The 24412-nt window shown below is 39.0% G+C and overlaps 3 protein-coding genes across 5 annotated transcripts in view; all 3 read right to left on the bottom strand.

The window, feature by feature from the left end:
• Positions 1-123: 123 nt before the first annotated feature.
• LOC141426231 (zinc transporter Slc39a7-like) lies at positions 124-1448 on the bottom strand. The gene is given in 2 exon segments (XM_074085080.1): positions 124-1097; positions 1100-1448. Coding segments are annotated over 2 exon segments (1044 nt in total). The 5' UTR covers positions 1256-1448; the 3' UTR covers positions 124-209.
• A 3065-nt stretch (positions 1449-4513) lies between these two features.
• On the bottom strand, positions 4514-10758 carry CarT (Carcinine transporter). 2 transcript variants are annotated; one of them, XM_074085804.1, is made up of 8 exons: positions 10694-10758; positions 9630-9866; positions 9388-9552; positions 7950-8208; positions 7232-7858; positions 6705-6886; positions 6003-6181; positions 4514-5035 (listed from the first exon to the last, which is right to left on the bottom strand). In XM_074085804.1, exons 2-8 carry the CDS (start codon positions 9717-9719, stop codon positions 4843-4845), a joined length of 1695 nt encoding a protein of 564 aa, XP_073941905.1. In that variant the 5' UTR covers positions 9720-9866; positions 10694-10758; the 3' UTR covers positions 4514-4842. The 2 variants fall into 2 exon arrangements, with proteins under 2 accessions (XP_073941905.1, XP_073941904.1); XM_074085803.1 differs by lacking the exon at positions 10694-10758 and adding an exon at positions 9997-10107.
• Positions 10759-12165: 1407 nt separating this feature from the next.
• The window catches only part of jp (junctophilin), a 50309-nt gene continuing 38062 nt past the window's right edge, over positions 12166-24412 (bottom strand). The window contains exons 4-8 of one of the 2 annotated variants that reach the window (XM_074085801.1): positions 23217-23390; positions 22482-22816; positions 20913-22386; positions 14667-14867; positions 12166-13701 (exon numbers count right to left, since the gene is read on the bottom strand). In XM_074085801.1, coding sequence (XP_073941902.1) covers positions 13615-13701; positions 14667-14867; positions 20913-22386; positions 22482-22816; positions 23217-23390 — 2271 coding nt within the window. In that variant the 3' untranslated portion in view covers positions 12166-13614. Of the gene's footprint in view, positions 13702-14666; positions 14868-15173; positions 15625-20912; positions 22387-22481; positions 22817-23216; positions 23391-24412 lie in introns of those variants that run through there. The other variant, XM_074085802.1, reaches the window with a different exon arrangement.

The following is a 24412-nucleotide window of genomic DNA, read 5'->3' as shown; positions in this document are numbered from 1 at the left end:
TAGCCATGTAAACAAGTTGGTTAAACTATTGTAGTTGGCAGCTGTTGTTATGATAAAAATGTTAAAGAAAGTAATGTATCAGGCAATTCTTAGCCCTGAAGCAGGGAATTAAAATACAATAAGTTGTGATGTTTGATACTTTAATGACAGTGTACAACATAAAAATATTCTTTGATTATTTACACTGAACTACACATTAAGTCTTATCATTACTCATATTGTGCTATAAGTACCATCATGTACACTCCTGCTAGGAGTGCTATGATTTCTTTTATAGACTGAGAGAACTTATTAGCCCCCTCTAATAATTCTGGAATGACTGATACAGTAGCAATGTAGATGAATCCACCAGCAGTGAAAGGAAGGACTAGCTTGGATACTACACTGTCTTCATAGCCTTGTAGGTAAATTGAGATGACAGTCCCAGATATGGCACCAAAGGCAGTCAGTAGCTGTAGCATCATTGCCTTCCTCCGGGAGCATCCAGATTGGACAAGGATAGCAAAATCCCCAATCTCATGAGGTATTTCATGGAGCAAAATTGTAATAGTGGTGATGTATCCAATGTTCTTGCCAGCAATGTATGATGCTCCTATAGCTAGGCCATCAGTGAAGTTGTGAGTAAAATCGGCAGCAAGATTGAGGTACCCAGCGATTTTGATGTCTTCTTTCTTTTCCTTGTTTGCCTTTTTCTTTTTGTCGTCATTTTTTTTCTTGTCTACGGCGTGTGAATGGCCGTGTCCTCCGCTGAACAGGCGCACGGTTTTCTCGACGACCAGGAATGCGATGATGCCGCCGAGCACGCCGAGCCCTACGGTTGTGTCGTGAGGCGCGTGTTCGCCTTCGCCGGAGTGACTGTGACTGTGGCTGTGCCCGCCGTCCCCGCCGCTTGCTGCCAACGCATGCGGTATCAGGTGCAGAAAAGCATCTCCGAGGAGTCCACCCGAAGCGAATGATAGCAAAATTTTCAACAATGGTTGTTTTTCTACTGAGCCGTCGATTGGAATGAAGAAAAGAATAAAGAATGGTACTATGCTTATAAATACTGTAGAACTGAGTGCGCTCACGTACAAATCATAGTCGGGATCAGTTATCTTTTTTGTTCTGCTTTTTGTTGTTCGTTTGCAGCTTTTGAATATTTGAACGACGGCGGCTCGTCATGGGAATGGTCATGCGAGTGAGAATGTCCCAGTACTACAACTGTAGCGAAGGCTAACACAGCACATGTTATCACTGTTCTATTAAATTTAAACATTTTCAAAAGTAATATAACTATAATCAAATTGTCCTCAAACTACGAAATAAATACACAGTGATATGCGTCTCGTTGACTAGAATGACAACCTCTGACAACACGCCACACGTCAATCTACTTTTTTAAATACTACAATAGCACAGATGGGTGTTGTTAATGTACGACTTGTTAATGCACGCTTAAATAATGCACGGCCTGATAATCCGTGCTTATACGTGCACGAATTACTATGTCGTGCATTATCACCCCGTACTGCCCCGTACCGAACTAGCAGCCAGCAGGGAACTAATAATGTAAGCGCAATAATGTATGACGTGATAATCCGGAGCATTGTCTTCCGATTATCATGCCTTACGATTTCCGTGATTGAATTTAAAAAAAAACCTAACCCGGCCGGGTCGGTTCTGCTCCGACTGTATCGATCTCGCTCGCTGCGCTCCCTCGATCCGCGGCGAATAATGTCTATTCATTCGAATCGATTGGATTCAGATTATTACGTCGTACATTATCACTACGTACCTACATTACAGCGCGTGCAATATTTTGTACAATAAGCAAGCAATAATGCTTCGGATTATTATGTCGTACATTATTGCGCGTACATTACGAGTTGTACATTATTGTTTCCCGCACAGATGTTTATGTTAGGCGCACATTATCAATAATATCTGTCAGAAAAAAATAAAATGATGGAAGGCGTTCATTCCGTAGTGTTACTTTTAAAAATGCAGCATATTAAACGCCTTCCATAAAATATTGTAATCTTTTATCAATTGTTTGGAACAATTGTTTCACCCGCTTCCAATCATTTGGATGGACTTTATTTTCGGTATGTGTGCATGCAGCTTGGACGATAAATACTAGTACCATAGTAAAAGAGAAGAAGTAAGTCCACTCCGACCCTTTAGGAGACTTAACTGCCTAGGCGCGGACGGGTTGAGGACGTAATATTATAAGATTAATTACCTACCGGCAAATAATTTTAGTAGTTAACTTAAAATTGTTTAGTGTTAAAATTAAAAATTGGTTGTGTTCTATGCCGTATGCATATATAAATACTAGTACCATAGTAAAAGAGAAGAAGTAAGTCCACTCCGACCCTTTAGGAGACTTAACTGCCTACTCCGGCGCGGACGCTAAGGGTTGAGGACGTCTATTTTAGATTAATTACCTACCGGCAAATAATTTTAGTACGAAAGTTAACTTAAAATTGTTTAGTGTTAAAATTGCTTAAAATTGGTTATTGTTCTATGCCGTTATATTATTATTATACTAAATTTAAAACTATTTTTATAAAATTGCCGGAATGGTGATTACTACTCATGTTTATCTACACATAATACTATAACTATATATTTTTTTGTATCCTTGCATGATACTATTACACTACACTATATACTACTAATTTACAACTATACCTAATACAAAAAATACGTATGTAAGTACGAGTACGCGAACGTAAAAAGTGGTCATCACGCGAAGCGAGCGCAAGACGAGTGGGCTAAAACCGAAACGTACGGCACCGACGGCAGCGCAGCGCAGCCTTGACTAAAAAAAACTTAATCCTCCTTAAATTATCAGAGTGTGCGTGCGTACCGGCGCCAATCGGCGCGCACACATTTAATCCGCGCGATGTACTTTTGTTTGTAGTGAACCTACTTTTCCTCTATTACTATGCTAGTACAGTCAACCAAACGAACCATGAGCCAAAACTTATGTATTACAAATAAAAACTGGCCAAGAGCGTGACGTACCTACACGCCCAGGATAAGGTTCCGTAGGCATTACGAAAAAATCAAATAATATTTTTCTAAGGATTTCATATTGTGTACCGAATCTTCCAAGTTTAGGTATATTTATATCTTAGGCTGCTATTTACTCTTAAACTACTAATAATTCTTAAGCAATCTTAGCCGCTATAATTTTCCTTGTAAATTTGATATATTTACCAACAGTTTAGATTTTAGAGGGGGGGAGGGGGGGGGGGAGACGACGCTCGATTTCAATGAAAGTTTGCACTTTAAAGTTGAATATTTCGCAAACAGAATCACTGAATAGAAAAATTATCTTAGCAACACCCCCAATGGTTTTAAAATACCTATCCAACGATACACCACAATATAGGGTTAGTCGAGGAAAAATATCACCCCCACTTTACATCGGAGGTACTTACCCTAAAAAATTTTTTTTTACTATTTTTATTGTACCACTGTTGGCGTGACTGATGTGTATATTCATGACAAATTACAGCTTTCTAGTACTAACGGTCTCTGAGCTTACCCGCGGACAGACAGACGGACAGACATGGCGAAACTATAAGGGTTCAGTTGACTACGGACCCTAAAAACTGACCAAGTGCGAAGTGTGTCTGGGTAATACTACGAAGTTCGAAGAGCGAAGTTTCTAACTTCGTAACGTAACATACCGTTCCTCTCACTCTAGCATCTACGGAACGGAACACCACGAACTTCGATTTTCGAATTTCGTAGTTGCCCCTTTGGCTACGCGCAGTGTATGGTTCCGTACTGATGGTGAACCACAACAATATTGACAATTAATGTTTCTGCGTCGGGAAAAGCAATTTTGTAAAATAACGAGCTTTGAAATAACATTAAGCTATTTGTAACCTATATAGATTATACTTACCTACTCCATTTATTTCAACATTTGAAACTTAATGGTAAAATTTGCACACTTTTTTAAATAAAACAACAAAACCTTTTAAAATTGTGTTAACTTCTATATTAAAAACATAATAAATACCGCTATTAAATGTAATTGTAGGTATTTTTAGTCCATTTGTGTTCGAAATACCGAGAAACGTGTTTTACAAATTGACCATTAATTCAATCCTTAAATTAAACTAATAAAATAAGTAAATAACCCTCCTTCGGGCAGTCGGGTAAATATCGTTCAAAATGCGCTTCTTACTGATCCTATTTGATGTCGGTGCTTAAGCACGAGCCAGCAGGGCGACTACGAAACTCGAAACCAACTCGAAGTTCGTGTCGTGCGGTCCCTCTGACACTTATGCTATTTAATACGAGAGCGAGAGGGACGGTACGATACGAACTTCGAGTTTCGAGTTTCGTAGTAGCCCTGCAGGCCCTACTTATACTACAAAGTGTAAAATTGGAACTTCGCACCTATCTTGCCGTCCCGCTGACGCTTATATTTTATTTAATACGAGAGTGAGAGGGACGGTACGATACAAACTTCGATTTTCGAATTTCGGAGTAGCCCAACTGTTCACTCGGACTTAGTCAGACAGTAAACAGATCAGATCAGTAGGAAGTGCATGTAGAAACATACTTTAGTAGGGAAAACTGGTTAACCTACTGTGCTTTACTTGGTTTTCGGTTTTTTAGTTTTTTTGGAGTCCGTTACATTTTTTCTTATTTTATTTATTTTGTACTTCTATGCATTAACGGTCACCGCTACGTGCTGCGGGCTGTACAAAGCGATTTTTCTTACATATTTTCAAGATATTTTTTAATACGCTAGATAAAGCAGGACAATGTAGAGCAGGTTTGTCAAATGATAATTTCTAAAATATTTGCGCATAACATTGTTTACTAATCTTACAATTAAAACCAGTACGTCATTCTGATATTGCCATCGACGTCTCGCTGCGTTTCTAAAAGGCTGGATTGCCTCGTCAGCTTGCGCATCGAGCTGCGTCTGCGGCTCACCAGCTCTGGGACCTGGTCTTCCACCAGCGGGGCTTGTGTGAGTTCCAATTGGTCCAAGTTTTCATAGGAATCAGCATCCACGACAGCTCTGAAAGAAAATTATTCATTTCAACTTTTATATTATTTTATGATAACCTAACGAACAAAACGTTGGAAAACCCCTACATTGTCACTTCAAAGTTCAATATCTCAAAAACGGCTGAATTTTTGCTAAAACATATCTAAGAACCATCGCTAGAAAATCTGCTTTCAAATAAAAAAAACCGCATTCAAATCGGTACACCCGTTTTGGAGCTACGACAGACATACAGACAGACACACATAGCGGTCAAACTTATAACACCCCTCTTTTTACTATTATCTATCTGGTCGGGGGTTAAAAATTAGTAGGTATGAGTTGATTATTTATTGTCTTTCGAAACACACAGGGTAGGCCACAGGTAAAATGCTGGTCGTGCTATTTTTCAATAGGTCCACCCGCTCCGTGCAAAACGCGTCAGCCAGCGTACTTAGGCCTAAACGGTTTATTTTCGATTTAATACAGGATTGCGCGAATGGGCCTCAGATAGCTTGTTGCCAACCTTAGGAAGTGGCCAAAGTGATACACATTCTGTAAAAATATCACCCTATTAAGGTTCTAAATACACACCTACGTGAAACAGACGGACTAATTGCCTTAGTAATAGGATTCCATTGAAACCCTTAGAATACAGAACCCTAAAAGTTCGCGAAACCTGTTCAAATGTTTCAATTGTGAATGATCCGTGAAGAAAAATATCTCAAGGCAGGTACTATGCCTTTATATAAGTACCTAGTGTCATCCACGAAGACCCGTGATTTTGTCAAAATTAGACATTAATGATATTGTAATAAGAACCACGGCACGTGTCGACTCTACATATAATATACCATGTCTTTGCGTTTCATAGTCGTAGACTCGTAGTGTGGGGCAACTATCCGGTACGTAATATGTATAAGTAGGTACATAATATAGAATATGGATAAAAGTTAGTTTAAGATAATTTATTAGTATTTATGTACTATAACGCTGTTACCTATGTTCTCCGCAAACTAGGCAATCATTATAGGTCCAGTCCTTGCCGAACGCCTCTCCTTCTTCTGCAGTTTGAGGTAAACGAGCATTGAGCGTTTCTGGAAGACGTAGAGCGGTTAAACCGCCCACAACCGAGAGCGCTCCCATCACAACCAGTGGCAGCACCAGGTTACTGGAACCCTGGAGGAGGACACTGGAGGATAAAAAATATATTGGAGAATATATATATATCTATTAAGTCCATACATATATCTATATGTATTTAGCGGAACTGTAATCGCCATAGATAAGCAAAATTATCTCTCTCCATATAGCTAGTAACAAGAAAGGCGTTAAACTATCTAAGCAATGGGCTGCTCTGTTAAATTAAATTCATTTACTTTGTATACCTATCTCTATCCATTAAGTAAGATGAGTATATCTGACGATAACTGTTCCCAAGCACCATACTTTTACTAATGCAAATAACGCACTAAATGTTATGTCCAGGTACCGACAGGATCAAGTAGAGTGGAGCGAGGCTACACTCTAACACCTTCGACAATGTGACAATAGAGACAGGACCACAGAATAAATAATAGTACAGGAGTGTTACAATATATCTGCAGTAGTACAGGCAGGGTCTTATATGGATTTGAGGTTTTGGTCGGATCTTTTGGACATAATGATGGTGATTTCAGAAAAACTGTCGTACTTATCTTACCAAGTAGTTTATAAATGGTATCACAATCAGGCCCAGGCCGCCAATGTAGGCGGAGGTGCCAATACCAACACCGCGCAGCTCCGTGGGGTAAAGTTCCCCGGCGTATGGGTAAATAATCAGAAAGGATGCTGATATAAAACATTTAGATATCAAGTACATTATCAAGGTTGCCGTTTGAGCATCTGGAAAAATAATGAAAAGTATTGAGAACATAGAGACATGGAGAATAAAAAAAATATTGATTAAATCAGGCCTTTATGCTAGCATTGTCATGTCAGGTCAGGAATATCTAATTATATCTAACCTATGCAATAATAATTTGGTACTAAGTATCACACTTCTGGAACAACGCAAAGTTGAGGTAATATCTAGTCGCATCCACGAATATCAAAAGTGGTTTAGAAAATTAGATGTAATAAAAACTACGTGTAGGTAGACGCTTCAGTAACTATCATTTAAAATACGCCGTGTCGCGGTCCAGCGGGGCCGGGTCGGTGAAAATCATAGGAAACAGAAGAAAAACGTACCGTTCGGTAATAACACAGTGGCTATACAGAAGAATCCGCTTATGACCATTGACAAGCAAAGTGGCCATCGCCGACCGATGCGGTCCATGAGGATCCAGCAAACCAAATAGCTTGGTATTTCCACAACAGAAGATAGAAAGAAACTCATATACTGATTACTCCCTATAGAGGGTCCGTAGTAACTCAACCCAACATACACCATCTCCGATGCACACCAATTCAAAGTAATCAACAGAGTTTTAAGTCTCATATTTGGTGTGCGGCATAAAGCAAAAACACTTGCTACTTTAACCTCCTTCTTTCCCATTTCTTTTTGCTCTAGCACTTGTTTCTGCAGCTTCTGCGTATATTCTTCCGGCATCTGTTTTCCGTTAATTCTCGCTATCGTTTTTAGTATATCATTGGCCTCTTCGAATCTTCCTCTCATCAATAACCATCTGGGTGACTCGGGCAATACGAACCAGTAAAAGTAGTAAAATAGGAATGGCACGGACGTCGCTAGCGCAAGTGATCGCCAATCCCGTAAAAGATATGTTACTCCAGATAAGAGAATAAGGCCCAGCGTGTAAAATATACAAGTCATTACTGTTACAAATGATCTGTAATTGGGCCCTGCTAATTCGAGTGCTGAAAGTAATACAAATAAACGGATTAAGTTATTAAATATTAATAAATATTTTGTGGTTGTCTAGAATTGATAAAAGTGCTTTGTACTTACAAATTATGAAAGGTATCTGATATACTGCCGGAATGGTTAGACCTACAACCACTCGCGCCAACACCCAGATCCAGTATTGGTGTGCATAAGCAGTACTGATGCTACCGACGAGAAGCGTGGTCAAACAAGTGAAGAACGACTTCTTGCGTCCGATGCGGTCATTAAGTAGACCAAATCCGTAGACGCCGATGGGACCACCAATGTTTAGGGCTACCAAGCCGAGCGTTGGATAGACATCGTACTCACAAACGAGATCGAACTGAAAATATTCAGTAGTTCTTAACACATAATACATTTTTCGATCTCGCGTTTATATAATTTACGCAATTATGTATGTATGTATTATCATCATCATCATCATCATCAGCCGGAAGACGTCCACTGCTGGACAAGGCCTCCCCCTTAGAACGCCACAATGAACGACAACTCGCCACTTGCATCCACCGGTTTCCCGCTACTCTCACGATGTCGTCAGTCCACCTGGTGAGAGGCCTGCCAACGCTTCGCCATCCGGTTCGTGGTCGCCACTCGAGGACTTTTATCCCCCAACGGTATGTATGTATGTAAACTCTTTATTGCACATAAAGAACAGAGGAGAACAAAGGCGAGCTTATCACTAAAAAGGGATCTCTTCCAGCTAACCTAGTTAGGAGAAAACATTTGGTTATATAGAGGATAAGCAGACAGTGAAAATTACGTGCGGTAAAGAGACAAAACAGAAATACTCAAAAGAGAGAAAATAAATACAACATTATTTACATTAAAACTAACATAAAACAAAAGAAATATTACAAACAATTACAAAAGCGAAACAGTCTCATCTCAGGTGTCAGTGTCCAGCCATAATTTCTTTAAACTCTCCCTGAACGAGGCCACAGACGGAGATTCCCTTAGGGACAAGGGTAAATCGTTCCACAGCTTGACTGAATGGATAGTGAAAGATTTAGCATAAGAGCGCGCGTTGTTAGGCGGGAAGGCAAGTGTAAGTTTGGAACTCGACCGCAAACGGTGTCCACTTCCAGTGGCCATGTAGCTAAATCTTTCAGACAGGTAAGAAGGAGAAGCAGGGACTTATATGTGCTTGCCACATCTACGACATAAAATATAAAACTATTTCTTTTTGCTTATTCAAAACGAACTTACGGTCATCGTTGGCTTCTCAATCAGAGTTCGTGGGTTCGAACCCAAGGTCGCAGCTCTGTGTTATTAGAAGTTTGAGTATGTGCGAAATTACATTTGCATTTTACCGTGATTTATTGAAGAACATCGCTTAGACAAAATTACGAAATTATTTAGAGGTAGTAATGGAGTGTGTGAAGGTCCCAATCTGCACTGGACGCGCGTGGGAATTCTGGCTCAAGGCGTTCTGAATGGAGGCATGTGGGATGCAGGTTGAGGTGCAGGTGCAGGTGGAGGTGGAGATGACGAAATTACTTACATCAATGACAATGGAAGATACCACTTCTGAGGTGTTGTACTCGTAGCCGTCTAGACATGGCTCCACAGGCCAGCTACTGTTAGCTTCTAACCCTCTACCGGATTCTATTATTGTCGTCCAGTTTACAGCATACCGCGTACACTTTTCAAAAGTTTCATTATCAATCTAAAATATTGTAATGACAAGAAATTTAAAAGAAAAAAAATAGTGGCACGTAATTAGGTGTATTTAGCTAGAGTTACCTTTCGCGGTATTGACAATATTCGACGGTTGTTCACCGACATGTTTTGCAATTCTGGTACTTTACACCAGTAGTCCGGTACATCAGTCATGAATAGCTGATTGAAAGCGCAGAAACCGCAAGGCAAGCATGCGGGTAAGCAGACAAGCCATAGTAGTAACTTCTGGTAGAGCCCAAACTCGCCAATTTTTGGCAGTAGGTCATCCAAATCGATAGCGTCATCGTTAGCTTCAGTGTTCTGAAGATTACAAGAAAATGTTGTCGAATTCTCCAAATTTAAAAATTCTAATTTACGCTTTCACACATTCACAATTTTACAAAATTTTCGCAAATAACGTTCAAGGTTTGAACTTAAAATTAAAATTTACCGAAATATTGTCTTCAGAAGTCTTGATACGAACTGATTTTGATTTTTTCGGCATCACCTTTAAATTTCACAAGTAAGTAGGTACACTAACGGAAAAAAACAGCGGACGTCCTTTCGCTAGAAGTTATTAAGCGACTTGTGTTGAAAGAAGCCGTATAGTATTAATCTAATTGATCAACGTATAGTTTGTTTTTCCCTTATAGGCATATTTAAATTCGACATAATAGAGTTTACGGTAATTAAATCAGGTCAGCGCTAGGATTACCTATTTCATTACGTTGATTTTAAATTAAAGACTTTAAAAGAGTTTTAGAAATAGCAAAGTAGGTATTGTTACTAAGCTAATTTTTAAACATTTATTTTAAGTATCTTTAATTTAAATTTATTATTTGATGATAAAGCAGCTACGGTCATAAGTGTTTACCTATCCCGGTTCAAGAGATAAAACTCTGTGACAGACGAACAGACGGTCAGCGGAGGTAAGTAGGTATATATAGTAATAGAGCCTCGTTGGGCACGATGAAAACTTCATTTTAGGTTCATACATCTTTAACTTCAGATTCAATGATATTTTTAGCCTTAATTCAAGACACCAAAAGGCTGGGCAAATGGGTCCCATTGAAAAACAGCGTTGCGCCTTATCGTAACATTATGCTTAGTGGGACCCAATTTATTTATATGTACTGTTCGATGTTTACTTGTATTTGTTCGTTCCTCTTTATATATTTTTTTTTTCTGTGTATCGAATATGTATATCAATAATGTTTCTCCCTTTTTCTTCTTCTTCTTCCTTGTACGTCGCCATCAGATATTTCGGAGCGGCCAAGGTGGTCAAAAATATCGGCACATGTACTCTATATTAAGGTATTAGAGTTCATATATCGATATTTTTTAAGATAAAGCTTGCGACATCTGACCATCGCAGGTGTTTTTCTATGCAAGGTTATGAGTATTTTTTTTTATTTTTTTAATAGCTTATAATGTGTCCCACTGCAGGGCAAAAGCCTCCCCTTTCTTATTCCACTCGTCTCTACTCTTGCCAGCTCTTGCCAATCTGGCTGGAATCGGTCCAGGTCGTCCCGCCATCTCCTCCTAGGTCTGCCTCTGCTCCGGTGCCCGTCGCATGGAACCAATCGGTGATTACTTGGCCCAGCGATCCGGATGCATGCGGCAGACGTGTCCCGCCCAGTCCCATTTTAATTTGGCGGTCTTCATTCCACATCGACAATTGAGTTCTGGAGCGCAGATCAGTGTTTCTGATTCTATCAGATCTCCGAACACCTAGAATACTCCGCTCCATAGCTCGCAGGCAAATCTTGAGCCTGGACTTCTGAGCCTCAGTCAAAGAAAGTAGTTGCCTCCTAGTTGCTATAAAGTTTAGAATTTGTATGGAAGCGAGGTGTCGTGTGCAATGAGGGCTATCGCGTATGAATTCGCCGCTAGAGGCGCTAGTGTAGCGTGAGGTCTCGGAAATGTCAAATCTCATAGTTTTTGGGTGAGCTACGCGGGTTTATTTATAATTAGAATAATTTTGTGAATATTTTGCAATACCTGAAATTAATTATGGGAATTATGCGTTACGGGGCAATTAATGTCTGTGTTTTGAGACAGTTTCGTCTTTCGGAAACTTTTGTCCTCGGACGAAACGAAAACGGGACTACGCAACACTGTGGTTGCTCGATATTTTAATCCAAACTTTGTTTTCACGCCCGTAATAACAGAATTTGAAAGCCACACTTAAAACCTCACGCAACAGTGGCGCCATCTAGAAAGACAAAAAACGATAGCCCTCATTAGAACGTAGGTACGGTTTCTTGGCCATCATTAAGTATAGTGAATAATGTTTTGCCATCGTGTTTTGTCGGAAAAGTTCATAATTATTTATCTCGCTTTCTATAAACTAGCTTGAAGTTTATTATTATTAGACTATCCTGTCCTATTGCTGAGCAAAGAACTCCCCCCCCCCCCCAATACTGCTGTTTACTGAAGCTACTTGAGAAAGCAAGGTAAATAACCCGACAAAATGCGATAGAAAAACATTAGCTAGATTTGTTATAAGTAAGTACTCTATTTAGTTCTTACCTATATCGTATGGAAAGCGACCCCTTATTTTTGCCGCTCAGCGTGTCTGCTTCCAGTTAGACAAAAGTTTCAGAAAATAAATGTGTAATGCGGTTTTGTTAAAATATTTTATTTGTGAAACGTAGATAAAATTGATACAAGTATTTTAAATTCTTAGAGATAAAACTTATATTTTTACACAATAATGAAAACGTGAAAATTGTCTTACGAACTTTATTATTCTTGAAACGAATTACAACGAATGTCCGTCTCTCATACCGTTCGTTGTACTGTCTCACGCGACGTGAAGTGACGTAACGTAACTACCAACAGTCTCATGCACACATACCCATCCCCTGATACAGTATAAGGGGACCAATATTTATACATTGTATACGTAATACGTATCTATCTATCCAAAAGTTTGGTTACGAGAATTGACGTCATATACATAGAAAGTAATAAAGCTTACTTTGTATATAAAATTTATCTAAGTAGATAACATAAACGTTAAATCTCTATAGAGGAAGGTTTTAAAACAAAAAAAGCTCATAATATAATTTTCACAGTATTTATAACAAGCAACATAACATTTTTATCCATTTAATCTAAAAGTTCATAAGTTATTAACATGTTCATGTAGTAAGTACTATAATTTGTGCATTTAGAATCACTCAGGTTCAATTAATTGTACGTGAACCAACAACCCTTTGGACTGATCACACAATATACAGCGAACTTTTCAGTTTACCTTTTGAGGCATAATACAATTGATTTTAGCATCATTATCAAAATAGGGCACATAGTTTTATGAAAGCACCACATTTTGCTATTTCCCTAGTTAATTTGTAAAATAGAGTTTAAAATTTGAGAAAAGTAACAAATTGTCTAGGTCGCAGGGTACTTAATAAATAGCTATCTACGCCCCGGTCGACAGGTTTGACATTTAAATAAAAACTTAAAATTTATTCTTACCAACAATTTCTATAAGGGTAGTTAAGACATTTTAATTTAAATTAAAAATGTATTTGGTAAGTGAGTACTTTTTCAAACTGTAATATAAGTTTCCGATGTAAGTACAGTATATTTAAGTCTGATTTCAAAATAGTCCTCCTTTCGTGTTAAGCTTAAAATTACTATAGAAGACTACTAAAACCTACAATATGCAGGTTGAAAGATTACGGAGGTAATCTCGTGCCCTTATAGTATACAAATTATGAATGTCCATGTCGTGGGGCCAATGAACAGCTGGACAAGCTTGGTCGCTCGCGCCTGGCAGGAGGCAGCGATATCAGGCCACGCGTCACCATACGTAACTTAGCATACTCACAACGTCAAAGAAAATACACTAGCAAACCGAAGTCCTTATCGACTACAAGTAAATACGTATTTGTTTCGGATGTTTGAAAATCGCTTATCAAATGAAGGCTCGGGTAGGTAATAAATGTATACACTTTTGAACATTCAATGTTTGGCTATTTTTTTGGTAACTTTTAAAATTAGTTACAAATATGTACAAGTTTGGAGAGAGGAGGGCGCTGGGGCGCCGCCGCCGCCGCTACGTCAGCAGCTTGAAGAACATGATGCCGAGCGAGATGTTGATGAACAGCACCAGGAGCACCAGCTGCTGGCGCGAGAACCAGTCCTGGAACCACACACTTCGAGTTTACTAACCTTATACAACTGGCCATCAGAAGTTAGGGAAAGTTCAAACTCAAACTCAAACTCATTATTTGCTTTGAAACAATACAAAATACTGAATCAAACCCTGTAAGGGCACTGCAATAATGCTATTATTAAATTAACCTTAAACTTATGAGCGCAGATATGGATATGTGCTCGTACCTTAAACTTAAACTTAGCTAAAAACATAGTCAACATAATCATTTTAGTAAAACACAAGATATTATTATTAATTGCATACTTTCTTATAGTGCTGGCTAGTGCTTATCCTCTAAAAATTCCTGTAAAGTGTAGTAGGATTTTTCTACAAGGTATTTAGTAGGTAAGTGCAGTTTTAAATGTTTGACCTTTTAAGCTTTTAATTAAATCTGGACTTTTATTATATATTTTGATGCACATCGCATAAGGCCCGGAATGAAATATTTTCAAGGTAGAGGTTGGCAAAGCTAATCGGTTTTGATATCGTAAATTATGCGGTCGGGTGAAATGATTTTTAGCTAGAGAGAAGAAAGTTAGATAAAAACGACTGAATGTACTGTGTGAAGTGAAAAAAAAACAGAATTTATTTTTCCTATTACCTACTTATAGATCTCTAAGAATTGTGGAAATTAATCTACTTAATTAAAAGAGAACTAAAGTTTTGAAGAAGTGTGATGTTTTCCGCCTTTATTAAATCTAACAAGACGAAACTGTATTTTCCAATATTATATTTTGATTGACCTTCCTTGAACATTTAACACGGTTCGATTACTTATCGCATCGACTTAGACCACGTTCACACTATGCAGCTAACTGTGCGGTTTGAGCACGCCGTCTCTTTCTCAAGCGATACTTTGGAGAGGGACGACACGCTAACACCGGCGGCTAACCGCATAGTGCGTATGAAGCTTAGCGCCAATTACATAATTAGCATAGTAGACGACTCACCTTGACTTGCGGACTGACCAGGTAAAGCAGGGGGTTGGCCCGAAGTTTCTCCGACTCTTCATACATGCGGCGAACCTCTTCCCGCCGCGCGGACCCTAGCATGGACACCTCCTCGCGCGACATCGCGTCCGGCGCGCGCGGCATGCCCGCGACGTCAGGCAGCGATTTCTTGCGCTGGAGCGTCTGAGGCGTACTTAACATCTGGAACGTTCAACGTAGTGTTACTCATTTGTTTTAATTTCTCCGGGTAGGTATTTATAAACTGTAGGCACATTGTGGTAACATTACGGTGTAGGTATGTAAGAATGACTAATAAACGAATAGAAAGATCTCAGTGATCGACGGTATTGTGTTGATATTGAATGATTATGTAAAGTAAGATGTCTAATCTTCCACAACATTTGAAGTCAACATGTCATAAACATTAGAGATAATAACACGACGCAGGTTTTTAATTTTCAAAGTATTATTACCTCGCCGCGGACATCTTTTTAAGTGAAATATTACCTCGACGGGAGGTACATTAATCCAGCTCTCTGACGCGCGTCGCGCCAGGATCGCCGGCGAGCACATAAGGTCCTCATCCTCCTCATCGTCCCCTTGGTACCACATCGCGAAAACTTCAAACTGTTCACATTTATTCACAAAATGATACGACCCAATCCTATGAGTCAGAGTTGCATTTCACCATATCGACCGAGCACAATTCTGGTTCAAGATACGTCTCGGTACATTTTATTTGAATGTCACAGCCACGGCGGGGTTTAATCGATATTTTTAACGGGTATTAAAGTACATTTTATTTGTGTATAATTAGCAAGGAGGTGATGCGCGGAAAGCGGCAGTGAGCGACTGTCTCTCGATATAGAAATAGAACGGGCTCGGCGACTGGCGGGTCGCAGAGCCGGCGGGCGCGCGCCGCCTCCGCAGTCCGCTCCCGCTGCGCGCGCGCCGCTCCCGTCTACACATTGATTATTACGATAGCTAACTCCGTACCCCAATTCCGACTTAAATAAATTGTAAACAGTTCAACACTTCAGATCTAGCTATGTACTATCTTGTCTTTAGTCCAAATAAACTGAACGTTCATAGAACTGATCTCATTGCTAACGTTTAGGTATTCTGTTTATTGCCTATTTATGTATGGAATGTCTTAAGTACAAACTGTAGTACGGTAATAAAACGTCTCGTTAGCAGTATCAGAGCTTTAGTCAATACTAAAAGCATTTTGCAATGAAAAAATACAGCCCCTCATGAATAAGCTTTCGGTCCAACAATTGCTTATGATTTAATGTTATAATTTAATTATTAGCACCCTAATTATTGAGAATATGATATTTATTAAAAAGTATGTATGCTGTTAAAAAGATAGGTTAAAATATTGATTAAAGGTACGGTCACGAGCGTTAATTTCGGACCTATTTCGTCAAAAAATCATTTGAATTGTCATACAAAATGACAGATATTCGATCTAAAGTAGGTCCCAAATTAACGCTCGTGACTGTACGTACGCAGTGTGCAGATAACAGAATATAATTTTACTTTTAGCGAAATTTTACTATTTTACAAATTTTATTTTTACGATATAATTTGACAATTCTATTAAGTATTTAACTAACCTACGTAGAATTTAACTAAAGTACCCTACGGAAACTGCGCCATTCTTCCAGATACTTAAAAAGTATCCTACTAATATTCAAAAATCTCATCCAAGCTCGTGCAGCTGTATAAGCGTGATTGAACCATCTACAAACAAACCTACAAACTAACAAGCATTTAAAGATAAACATTTAAAAATTCGTTTAATTAGGATAAATAAATATACACTAGAGTTTATGATAATTATTTCCAAATAGTCATAACTTTCGCCTAGTTTTTAAATAAATATTTTCTCTTATTACCGGTTTGTCGGGTGGGCCCTGTAAACTAACACGAGCAAAAAATTAAAACAGGTTTTGCTACTCAAACGGAACTATACTTTAGTTCTGCTACTTTCAAAAATTAAGTCATTTTATCATTATGTCTATTCCTAACAAATTAATTGAGTGTACGGCATCCAATAGTCTAAATGACATCGCCCGTTATGTAACAAAAAGACGGACTTCGCAATACATTGCTTGTCCAATTAAACTTAAAAAAAAAAAATCATAATACAAGTTATTTTCAAAAGTTGTAGAACTAAATTAGCTCAAAATGAAGAGTGGAAGCTGTGGTTCAATTTTTTGCTCCTGTTACAGGGCCCACCTAGTAGAGTAGGAACTTATTCCAACAATTTATGTTATGAAATAAACGAAGTACCTATACAACGAAATATTAGAACTATAAGTGCATATTAAATGATGTTATAACGGATAACTCACGTCTTAAACCGAGTTTAGCTCGACATGTTTCCGTTATAACATCATTTAATATGAGTGAGTCTCACGGTAGTTTCATGTTCAAAACTATAAGTGCGTTTATTTCAATTCAATCTTAATTTGTTATTCCTTAATATTAATGAAAAATGTATCTAAATCTTACATTAACGAACGTACTCGTTATTCAAAAGCGCTAACAAAACAATAGAATGTAGTTCTAGTCTGGTTCCAGAGCGCTTATTGCTGGTATGACTAAAGGTAAACAAATGCATATCTACAGTGTTTGTTATGAATCCAGCTAATTTCAGAGAATGGTGTTTAACGATGTGTTTGCAGATAAACAGACTGGTGAATTTATGATTATAGACGTACCTACGTGTTTTTGGGTATAGGTGGAATTTAACGACAGCAATCTAAGACGTAAGCATTACTCGTACCTCTAGTCGATCTTTAAGTTCTAACTTTAGTTTAAATGCGTGCATGTAAGTTCCGTAGTCGAAATTAAGTTAAAATTGTCACTAAAAAATTGCTAAGTACACAACACAGTGTATCTTCATAGAAGAATAATAGCGGTTGCGTTATTTAGGGGCTGTTTCACCACCCATTGATTAGTGTTAACTGACGGTTTTAAATGGGATGCCGTCTCTATTTGTTTTGTTCAAATAGACGTAGACGGCATCATATTTAACCGTCAGTTAACATTAATCAATGGGTGGTGAAACAGCACCCTAGTGCATTAAATAACACAATTATCCCGAATAAAACATATTTTTCATTTTAAAACATCTATTGAGAAAGAGTTAAATGATGTTCTTATATAGGTACACTTTGCGAACGTGGTCGTAGCGGTGCTACGAAGGTTCTACGGAGAGGCTACGAGTTTCGTAGAGCCGTTCGATTTTATATTTTGTGGCTATACTGCCACAATGGATTGCCGCCAACTGGATGGTATTAGATGGGTATATTTTTATATTTGGAATATGATACGTCAGTTTACTCTGTACAGCTTTTAGTACACTAAAAAAAAATGTTTCTCTATATTTCTTCAAAAATAATTAGGATATTTTTTTGTGTTAAATAGGCACTACAATTTATTTATCACATTATTATTTTATCATTTACTTTTAATAGGGAAATGATATTTACTTATTTCTCAAGTGGGTAGTTATTACTACATAGATAATTTAAAATTATAAATTAAGTATTAGGAAGCAAACCAAAGTCAATGAAAAGGCTAAATAAAGTATTTATTTTCCTGAAATTGTAAATATAAAACTTCATGGTCTTCCTTTTATTTAAGATGCTATGTTCATCATCATCATATCAGCCTTAGGACGTCCACTGTTGGACATAGGCCTCCTCCATAGACCTCCAGTTGCCTCGGTTGGAAGTGGCTTGCATTCACCGTGAACCCGCGACTTTTACCAGATCATCCGTCCATCTCATTCGTGGACGTCCTACGCCACGCTTGCCGATCCGCGATCTCCACTCGAGAATCTTTCGGCCTCAGCGACCATCTGTGCCAGATGCTATGTTACATAGTTAAAAATAATCCTTCCGATTGAGCCTTTTGATCGGTGTCATAAAATTTCCGGGTGTTTTTTTTTTTACATTTAGCTTCAAAATGAAGTCTTCTTTCAGTAAAATTGTCTGTCTATCTACAACATTTAAGTTACTTCCCCTCCATGTGGCATACTCTTGGGACGGGTAGCAATCATTATATTGAAATTTGCTGTCGATTTAATTTCATCGAAAACTATTCCACGAAATTCATTACTTATGTTTTTTTTTCTAATCACATAATCTGTACTTAATCATTTACTGTTTAAGTTTAAACTAAGAAACAATTGACAGACGCTTGACTCTTTTACTACGGATAAAGAAGAAATTTGATAATGGATCAGCCTTACGATCAAGCGGGGAAATGCTGCCAGCATCTTTGGTACATACCATGTCGCAGGGTCAATTTTTAGATTTATTATAGTTTTAGCTTATTTAATTTTAATGTAGTTTTAGATTTTTTTTATTGTACCTAATCTACCTTTTATACTATCTATAATATAAAAGTAAACCGCCAGAACAGGACAAAAAAAACGAGACAGAGCAGGATAGGATGGCGCTCTACAACACCATTTTGACACGTTTCTCCCAAAGAACGTATTATTTCTCTGGAATTCTAAAGCAATTTGATTCTTTGAACTTGGGAATCGCGAAAAACTTGAAAAAATATGATATTGGGTGTGTACATTTTGTATATTAAGCAAAATAAAATCACAAGTTCGAATTTCGAGCCAAAAACGACCGATCGTATTATCTATAGTGTTGTTATGTGTAGTATTGCAATTTAGGGAAAAATAAATCTATTCATTATCCTGCATTGCAGTCTGTAAAGCTCTTTACCCATTCATTGCCACGCACCAGATTACGCTGGGCTTAGAGTCGTGAAATTTGGTATGTAGATAGCTGGATGTCTGAAATAACACATAGGCTACTTTTATTGCAATATTCCCACGGGATAGTTGTTCTTACACAACACCTCAATGAAGATTACGATATAAATTTTGGGATTTCCTACAGGAATTTTGTAAAATCCCGGAATTTAAATTGGCACTACCAAATCGAATAGTTTACGCGTGCGAAGCCACGGGTAAACTCTAGTTCTATCAATAAAAATGATAATGGATGAAGTTAAGATTGAAGATATTCGTCTGCCAGAGGTGCGATCATGTGCTGCGCGCCGAGCTGTTTCCACTAGAGCTGTGCTGAGCGAGGATAGGTAAATGAAGCGTTTGTATTGGTTCATTACAAACACATTCCTCGCCATCCTCGCACATCTCTGATTGAAATGCAGCCTACATACAACTATAATTCGATCGCCTCTACGACACTCGTAGCTTATTCGTAGAGCCTTCGTAGCATCGCAACGAATATGATCCTAAGTGTAAATTTTACAATTGTATTATTTTTCTAATTTACAAAACGACGTAATCACCATATTTTACCATAGTGATAGTCTCTATTGTGTTATCGACTTAGTCGTGTCTATAGTAACCATTTTAAGTTCATCTTTGTGAACGGACTAAGTTTTACGAATAAAAATTTAATAACAAAAAATTTAACCAACTACAAAAAACCATGAAAATTATTTTCTACCAGTTTGAAGTCGGTGCCTCAGCATGAACCAGCAGGAGTCGACTTATCGTCGTCTACCTCACCTACATTATATTGGGCTTCAATTACTTCTGCTGGCTCGTGCTGAGGCACCGACCTCAGACTGGCAGAAAATTATTTTCATGGCTTTTTGTAGTTGATTCAGTTTTTTGTTCATAAATGACAGAGTTTTGAGTTAACAAACAAAAAAAATGTACAGTTTTACGCTCGGTTTTAATGAAAATTTGCGTTTTAAAGTTGAATATTTCACAAACGGATCGCTGAATCGAAAAATCATCTTGTAAACCCCCCGATGGATGATTTAAAAGACCTATCTAACAAACCCCACACTATAGAGTAGGGCGAGAAAAAAGCATCCTCTCTTTACGTTTGGAAGGCACATCAAAAAAAATATCACTTTGTCGGCGTGACTGATATGTACAGCTTTCTAGTATTTACTAACGGTTTCTGACAGACGACGGACAGACATGGCGAAACTATAAGGGTTCCTAGTTGACTACGGAACCCTAAAAACGGAAGACATACGCATCTTGTAGGGTGTGATGTTGTGTTGATGATGATCTATTTAATGACTAACTTAATTATGTTGATGAGGTGAAGGAGAATGACTTACGCTCAAGTCATACAAATGTTTCGCACAAACATTGATGTCTTGTCTTAAGTTTTGCTACTGCAAGGTTGGTTTTAGTTCATTAAATTAGTATAAGTATTTCCTTACCTTCCGTCCGCCGCCTCCGCCGCCGCCGCCGCCGCCGCCGCCCCCCCGTGCCACAGGCGGTGGTGCCGCGGGAACCTGCGGCATGCACAGGCTTTCGGTCCGCTTGGGCTGGTACGGCGAAGGTGATATATCTTGTCCCAATGTTCGCTTTCTCATAAGAGACTCCTCAAATGGCGTTTCTCGAGAACCAGCGTGTGATATCGAGCCCCGGCCAGTCGCTAAGTGTCCGTTGCCCGCCGCTGGCGTAGCCGCTCTAGAAGCTGGCCGCGACGCCGGCGCCGGTGGTTGCGGCGCCACTGAACCACCTCGCGAGTCCCTCGGCGGCACAGTAGCTTCTACTGACGGCTGACGAGATCTCCGTCCGTACCGATCCACACTAGAATCTCTGCTTGGTGGCCTTTTATAATGGTCGAAGTAATCGATCGATGTACGACCTTGAGCCTGGCGAGCCTCGCGCGGCCCGTTGACCATATCCTGATCCACCGAGGGTCCTTGTCGATACATTTGCTGTTCAGCGGTTCCCTGGCGATACATTGATTGGTCAGTAGGTTGTCTATATCCTTGCTGATCAAGTTGTTGCCGGTATCCCTGGGGATCCATATTTTGATGATATTGTTGTTGATCCATAGCTGGTCGATCAAGTAGCCCCTCTGAATGTACGGTTCCAGTTCTAATCTCGTTCCGCCCGTAGCCCGAGGCCCCGCCATCCACATACATAGAATCCTGTGCTTCATTTGTTGGCTGACCCAATACACTCGACCGCCTAAGCCCTCCTTGCCCTTGTGAGGAGTTCCATTCTTGTGGGTTAGGTCTTTGATTTAGATTTAGAGCTGGTCTCGTGGCTGAAGAAATTCTACGTCCTTGATTTGTAAACTGTTGACTACTTGGATCCATGCCCGGTTGATGTTGGATCGCATCCTGTCTATTAAATCGATATGAAGAGGGTGGTCCCGCCGGTGCACTGGGCGCACCAGGGCCATAAGCGCCTATTTGGTCATTTTGCGAATAAGGTTTCTGGAAATCTGGCCCTTGTGAATGTGAATTTGACCAATGATCTTGATTGGAATTGTAATACGGGCTAGTCGTCCGATCGTCGTTGTTGTAATTGGTATTATTCGCGAGTCGCGGGTCTGTAGACTGCGCTGGCTTGTTAGGGAACTGGGCTGAGGATCGTCTCGGGGGTACTCCATAAGGAGCTTTATTGGCTTGAGGAATCTGTGGATGCATCGAAGGGGTATGATTTGGAATGCTCTTTCCATCCAAGATTTTTTCAGATTCTTGTGATACAGGTGTAGCAACCTGTGGATTATAAGGTTTTTGTCTATATTTGTCTCTTAATCCTATTCTGTCAAAGCCAGGTTGCTTAAAATCTGGGGCGAACTGCTTTGCAGTCATTTGTGCTATATCACAGTCTTCTTTTGCTTGGTCTGCCGACTCATCGGCTTGCTCAGCTTTCCCTCGAGCTGTGGCTGTCCTGTAAAAAAATATTTAAATAGAAACATTTATTATCCATAAAATAGCATTTTTTTAGATGCGTAAGGTACGGGCTAAGTAGAAAAGTTAACGAACCTGGATGTCGCAATGTCGGCCTTTTGCAGTGCTATCTTGGAAGCCCGCTGCGCCGCGGTAACGGCGGAATCCACGCGTTCGCGGAACTTGGCGGAGCGCATGAGGAACATATGGCGACGTTTCTGGCTGGTGATGAGCACATTATTCTTGTATTTGCCCTCTTCCCGTGTACCGTCACGCATGGTCGTCACGCCGTAGCCGTACTTCCTGTTGGCCAGCCACTCGCCTTCGTAGCGGAGGCCGTCGCTTCGCTCGCTCACGCCGAACCCAGTGCGTTTGTCATTCTTCCATTCACCCAAGTAGGTTTCTGTGACACCAGCATCCAAATGTTCATCCTGTATTAAATAAAATGTATCTCTTTCATTTGCAGACTTTAAATATGGTGAAATTAGATGGTATCTTTCATTCGCTACGAGTAGGTATTTTGGATTTCGTTCGGGAAATAGGTAATAATAGATTTTATGTTGATATACTGTTTCTTGGGAATAATTTAATAATTGGATAGTGCAAGGATGTTAATTTAATAATGTATATTTTAATAATGTATAAGAATGAATGTAATTACTTTAGATCCTACATAATATAGTCGTTAAGATAAATTGTATGCCGTATTGACATGTTACAGAGAAACGTATATATAAGTCATACATAACACCTGTGTAACACACAATAAATACTTTGACTTTGACTTTGACTTTTAGAGAAATCAGAATCATATTATAATGGTTGTTTTACCTCAACAACAAAGCTAGCATTGGAGTCGGTGTGTAGCGAGGCATGTGTCATGGCCGAGTGTGAGCTGTCCACGGAGGACACCCATGAGGAGCCCGAGCCGCCGGAGCCACCCGAGCGGACCGAGCCCGTGCCCCTCTTGTCCAGCTCGCCAGCACTTTTCTGCTTGCGTAGCTTCTGCAATAGAAATAAACGTCAAAGCCTAGGTAAAATAAATAAACGTCAAAGGTACATGTATCCAAAATGTAGCAGGTACGACACTAGCGTTCGTCGCAGACATAAAGCAACCATCAAAACTCCCATTTTAATCGTCAGGCTAGTGCTAAATTTATGAGTGTTTTTAGTTAGTCTCACTGAATTTTTTTTAGGATGTATCCTATTAATACTACTAATTTTAGTACCAAATCCTATATAAATTCTTGCCAAATAGCAGGAATAATGAGAATACACCATAAAAAGACAATAGTGGAATAATACGATGTATTTATAAAAATATCGAATGTTGCCATATAAGTAGGTTACGTTTCAAGATTTTCATTTTTATGTTTAGATACTTAATTTGTGCATGAATTGAGTAGGTACCTAGTACCTACCGTGATGATACATGTTTATTATGAGATGTGATCCTTGTGCACTGTGTTCTACTTTATACAATATAATAATACCACCCCAAGAAATAGTGTTTAGGTTTGCTTTTTAGGCAAATTATGAAATCCATTGCGTATTACGTGCCTATAGCCTGTAACCTATAGCCCTCTAAATAGAAAGATCATGGATAGTGAAAACGGATATTAAAATTGGTTTCGTAAAAAGTAAAAAAGTTTCATAATACTCTCTTCCACGCTTAATCAAACACAGAGCGTTTCAAAGGAACGCAAAAAATATAATAAACTACCGAATACTATTTCAGGTATCGACAAACCTAACATACCTAAGAAGTTTATGAAATTGATTTCTTAAGGATTTCTTAAGGATCAAGCGTGGGCGTGGCTGTGTTTTCTACAGTCTGATCCAGTCACCCTGCCATTGCACAATTAAAAACAATAAATAAGCAATATTATGTTAAATTTCTATAGAATCTGACAATCTTGAAGCCATTTATCGCCAATTCACACAGACACCGGATGACGAATAATAATAATCTTAGGTAATGTGATTATTTGTAATCCCATCGCATCGCCAATGACCTAGACAATCCA

This window comes from Choristoneura fumiferana, chromosome 3 (assembly GCF_025370935.1).
Source record: "Choristoneura fumiferana chromosome 3, NRCan_CFum_1, whole genome shotgun sequence".
Classification (NCBI taxonomy): domain Eukaryota; kingdom Metazoa; phylum Arthropoda; class Insecta; order Lepidoptera; family Tortricidae; genus Choristoneura; species Choristoneura fumiferana.
This window is presented reverse-complemented; position numbering and strand designations above follow the sequence as displayed.

Excerpts from the sequence above, each read along its gene's own strand:
- CarT (XM_074085803.1), bottom strand. The coding sequence starts at position 10,050 with ATGCCGAAAAAATCAAAATCAGTTCGTATCAAGACTTCTGAAGACAAT. Across the intron at positions 9,867-9,996 it reads CTTCTGAAGACAATATTTCG|AACACTGAAGCTAACGATGA; the intron begins GTAAATTTTAAT and ends TGTAATCTTCAG. Across the intron at positions 5,036-6,002 it reads CTAGTTTGCGGAGAACATAG|AGCTGTCGTGGATGCTGATT; the intron begins GTAACAGCGTTA and ends ATTTTCTTTCAG.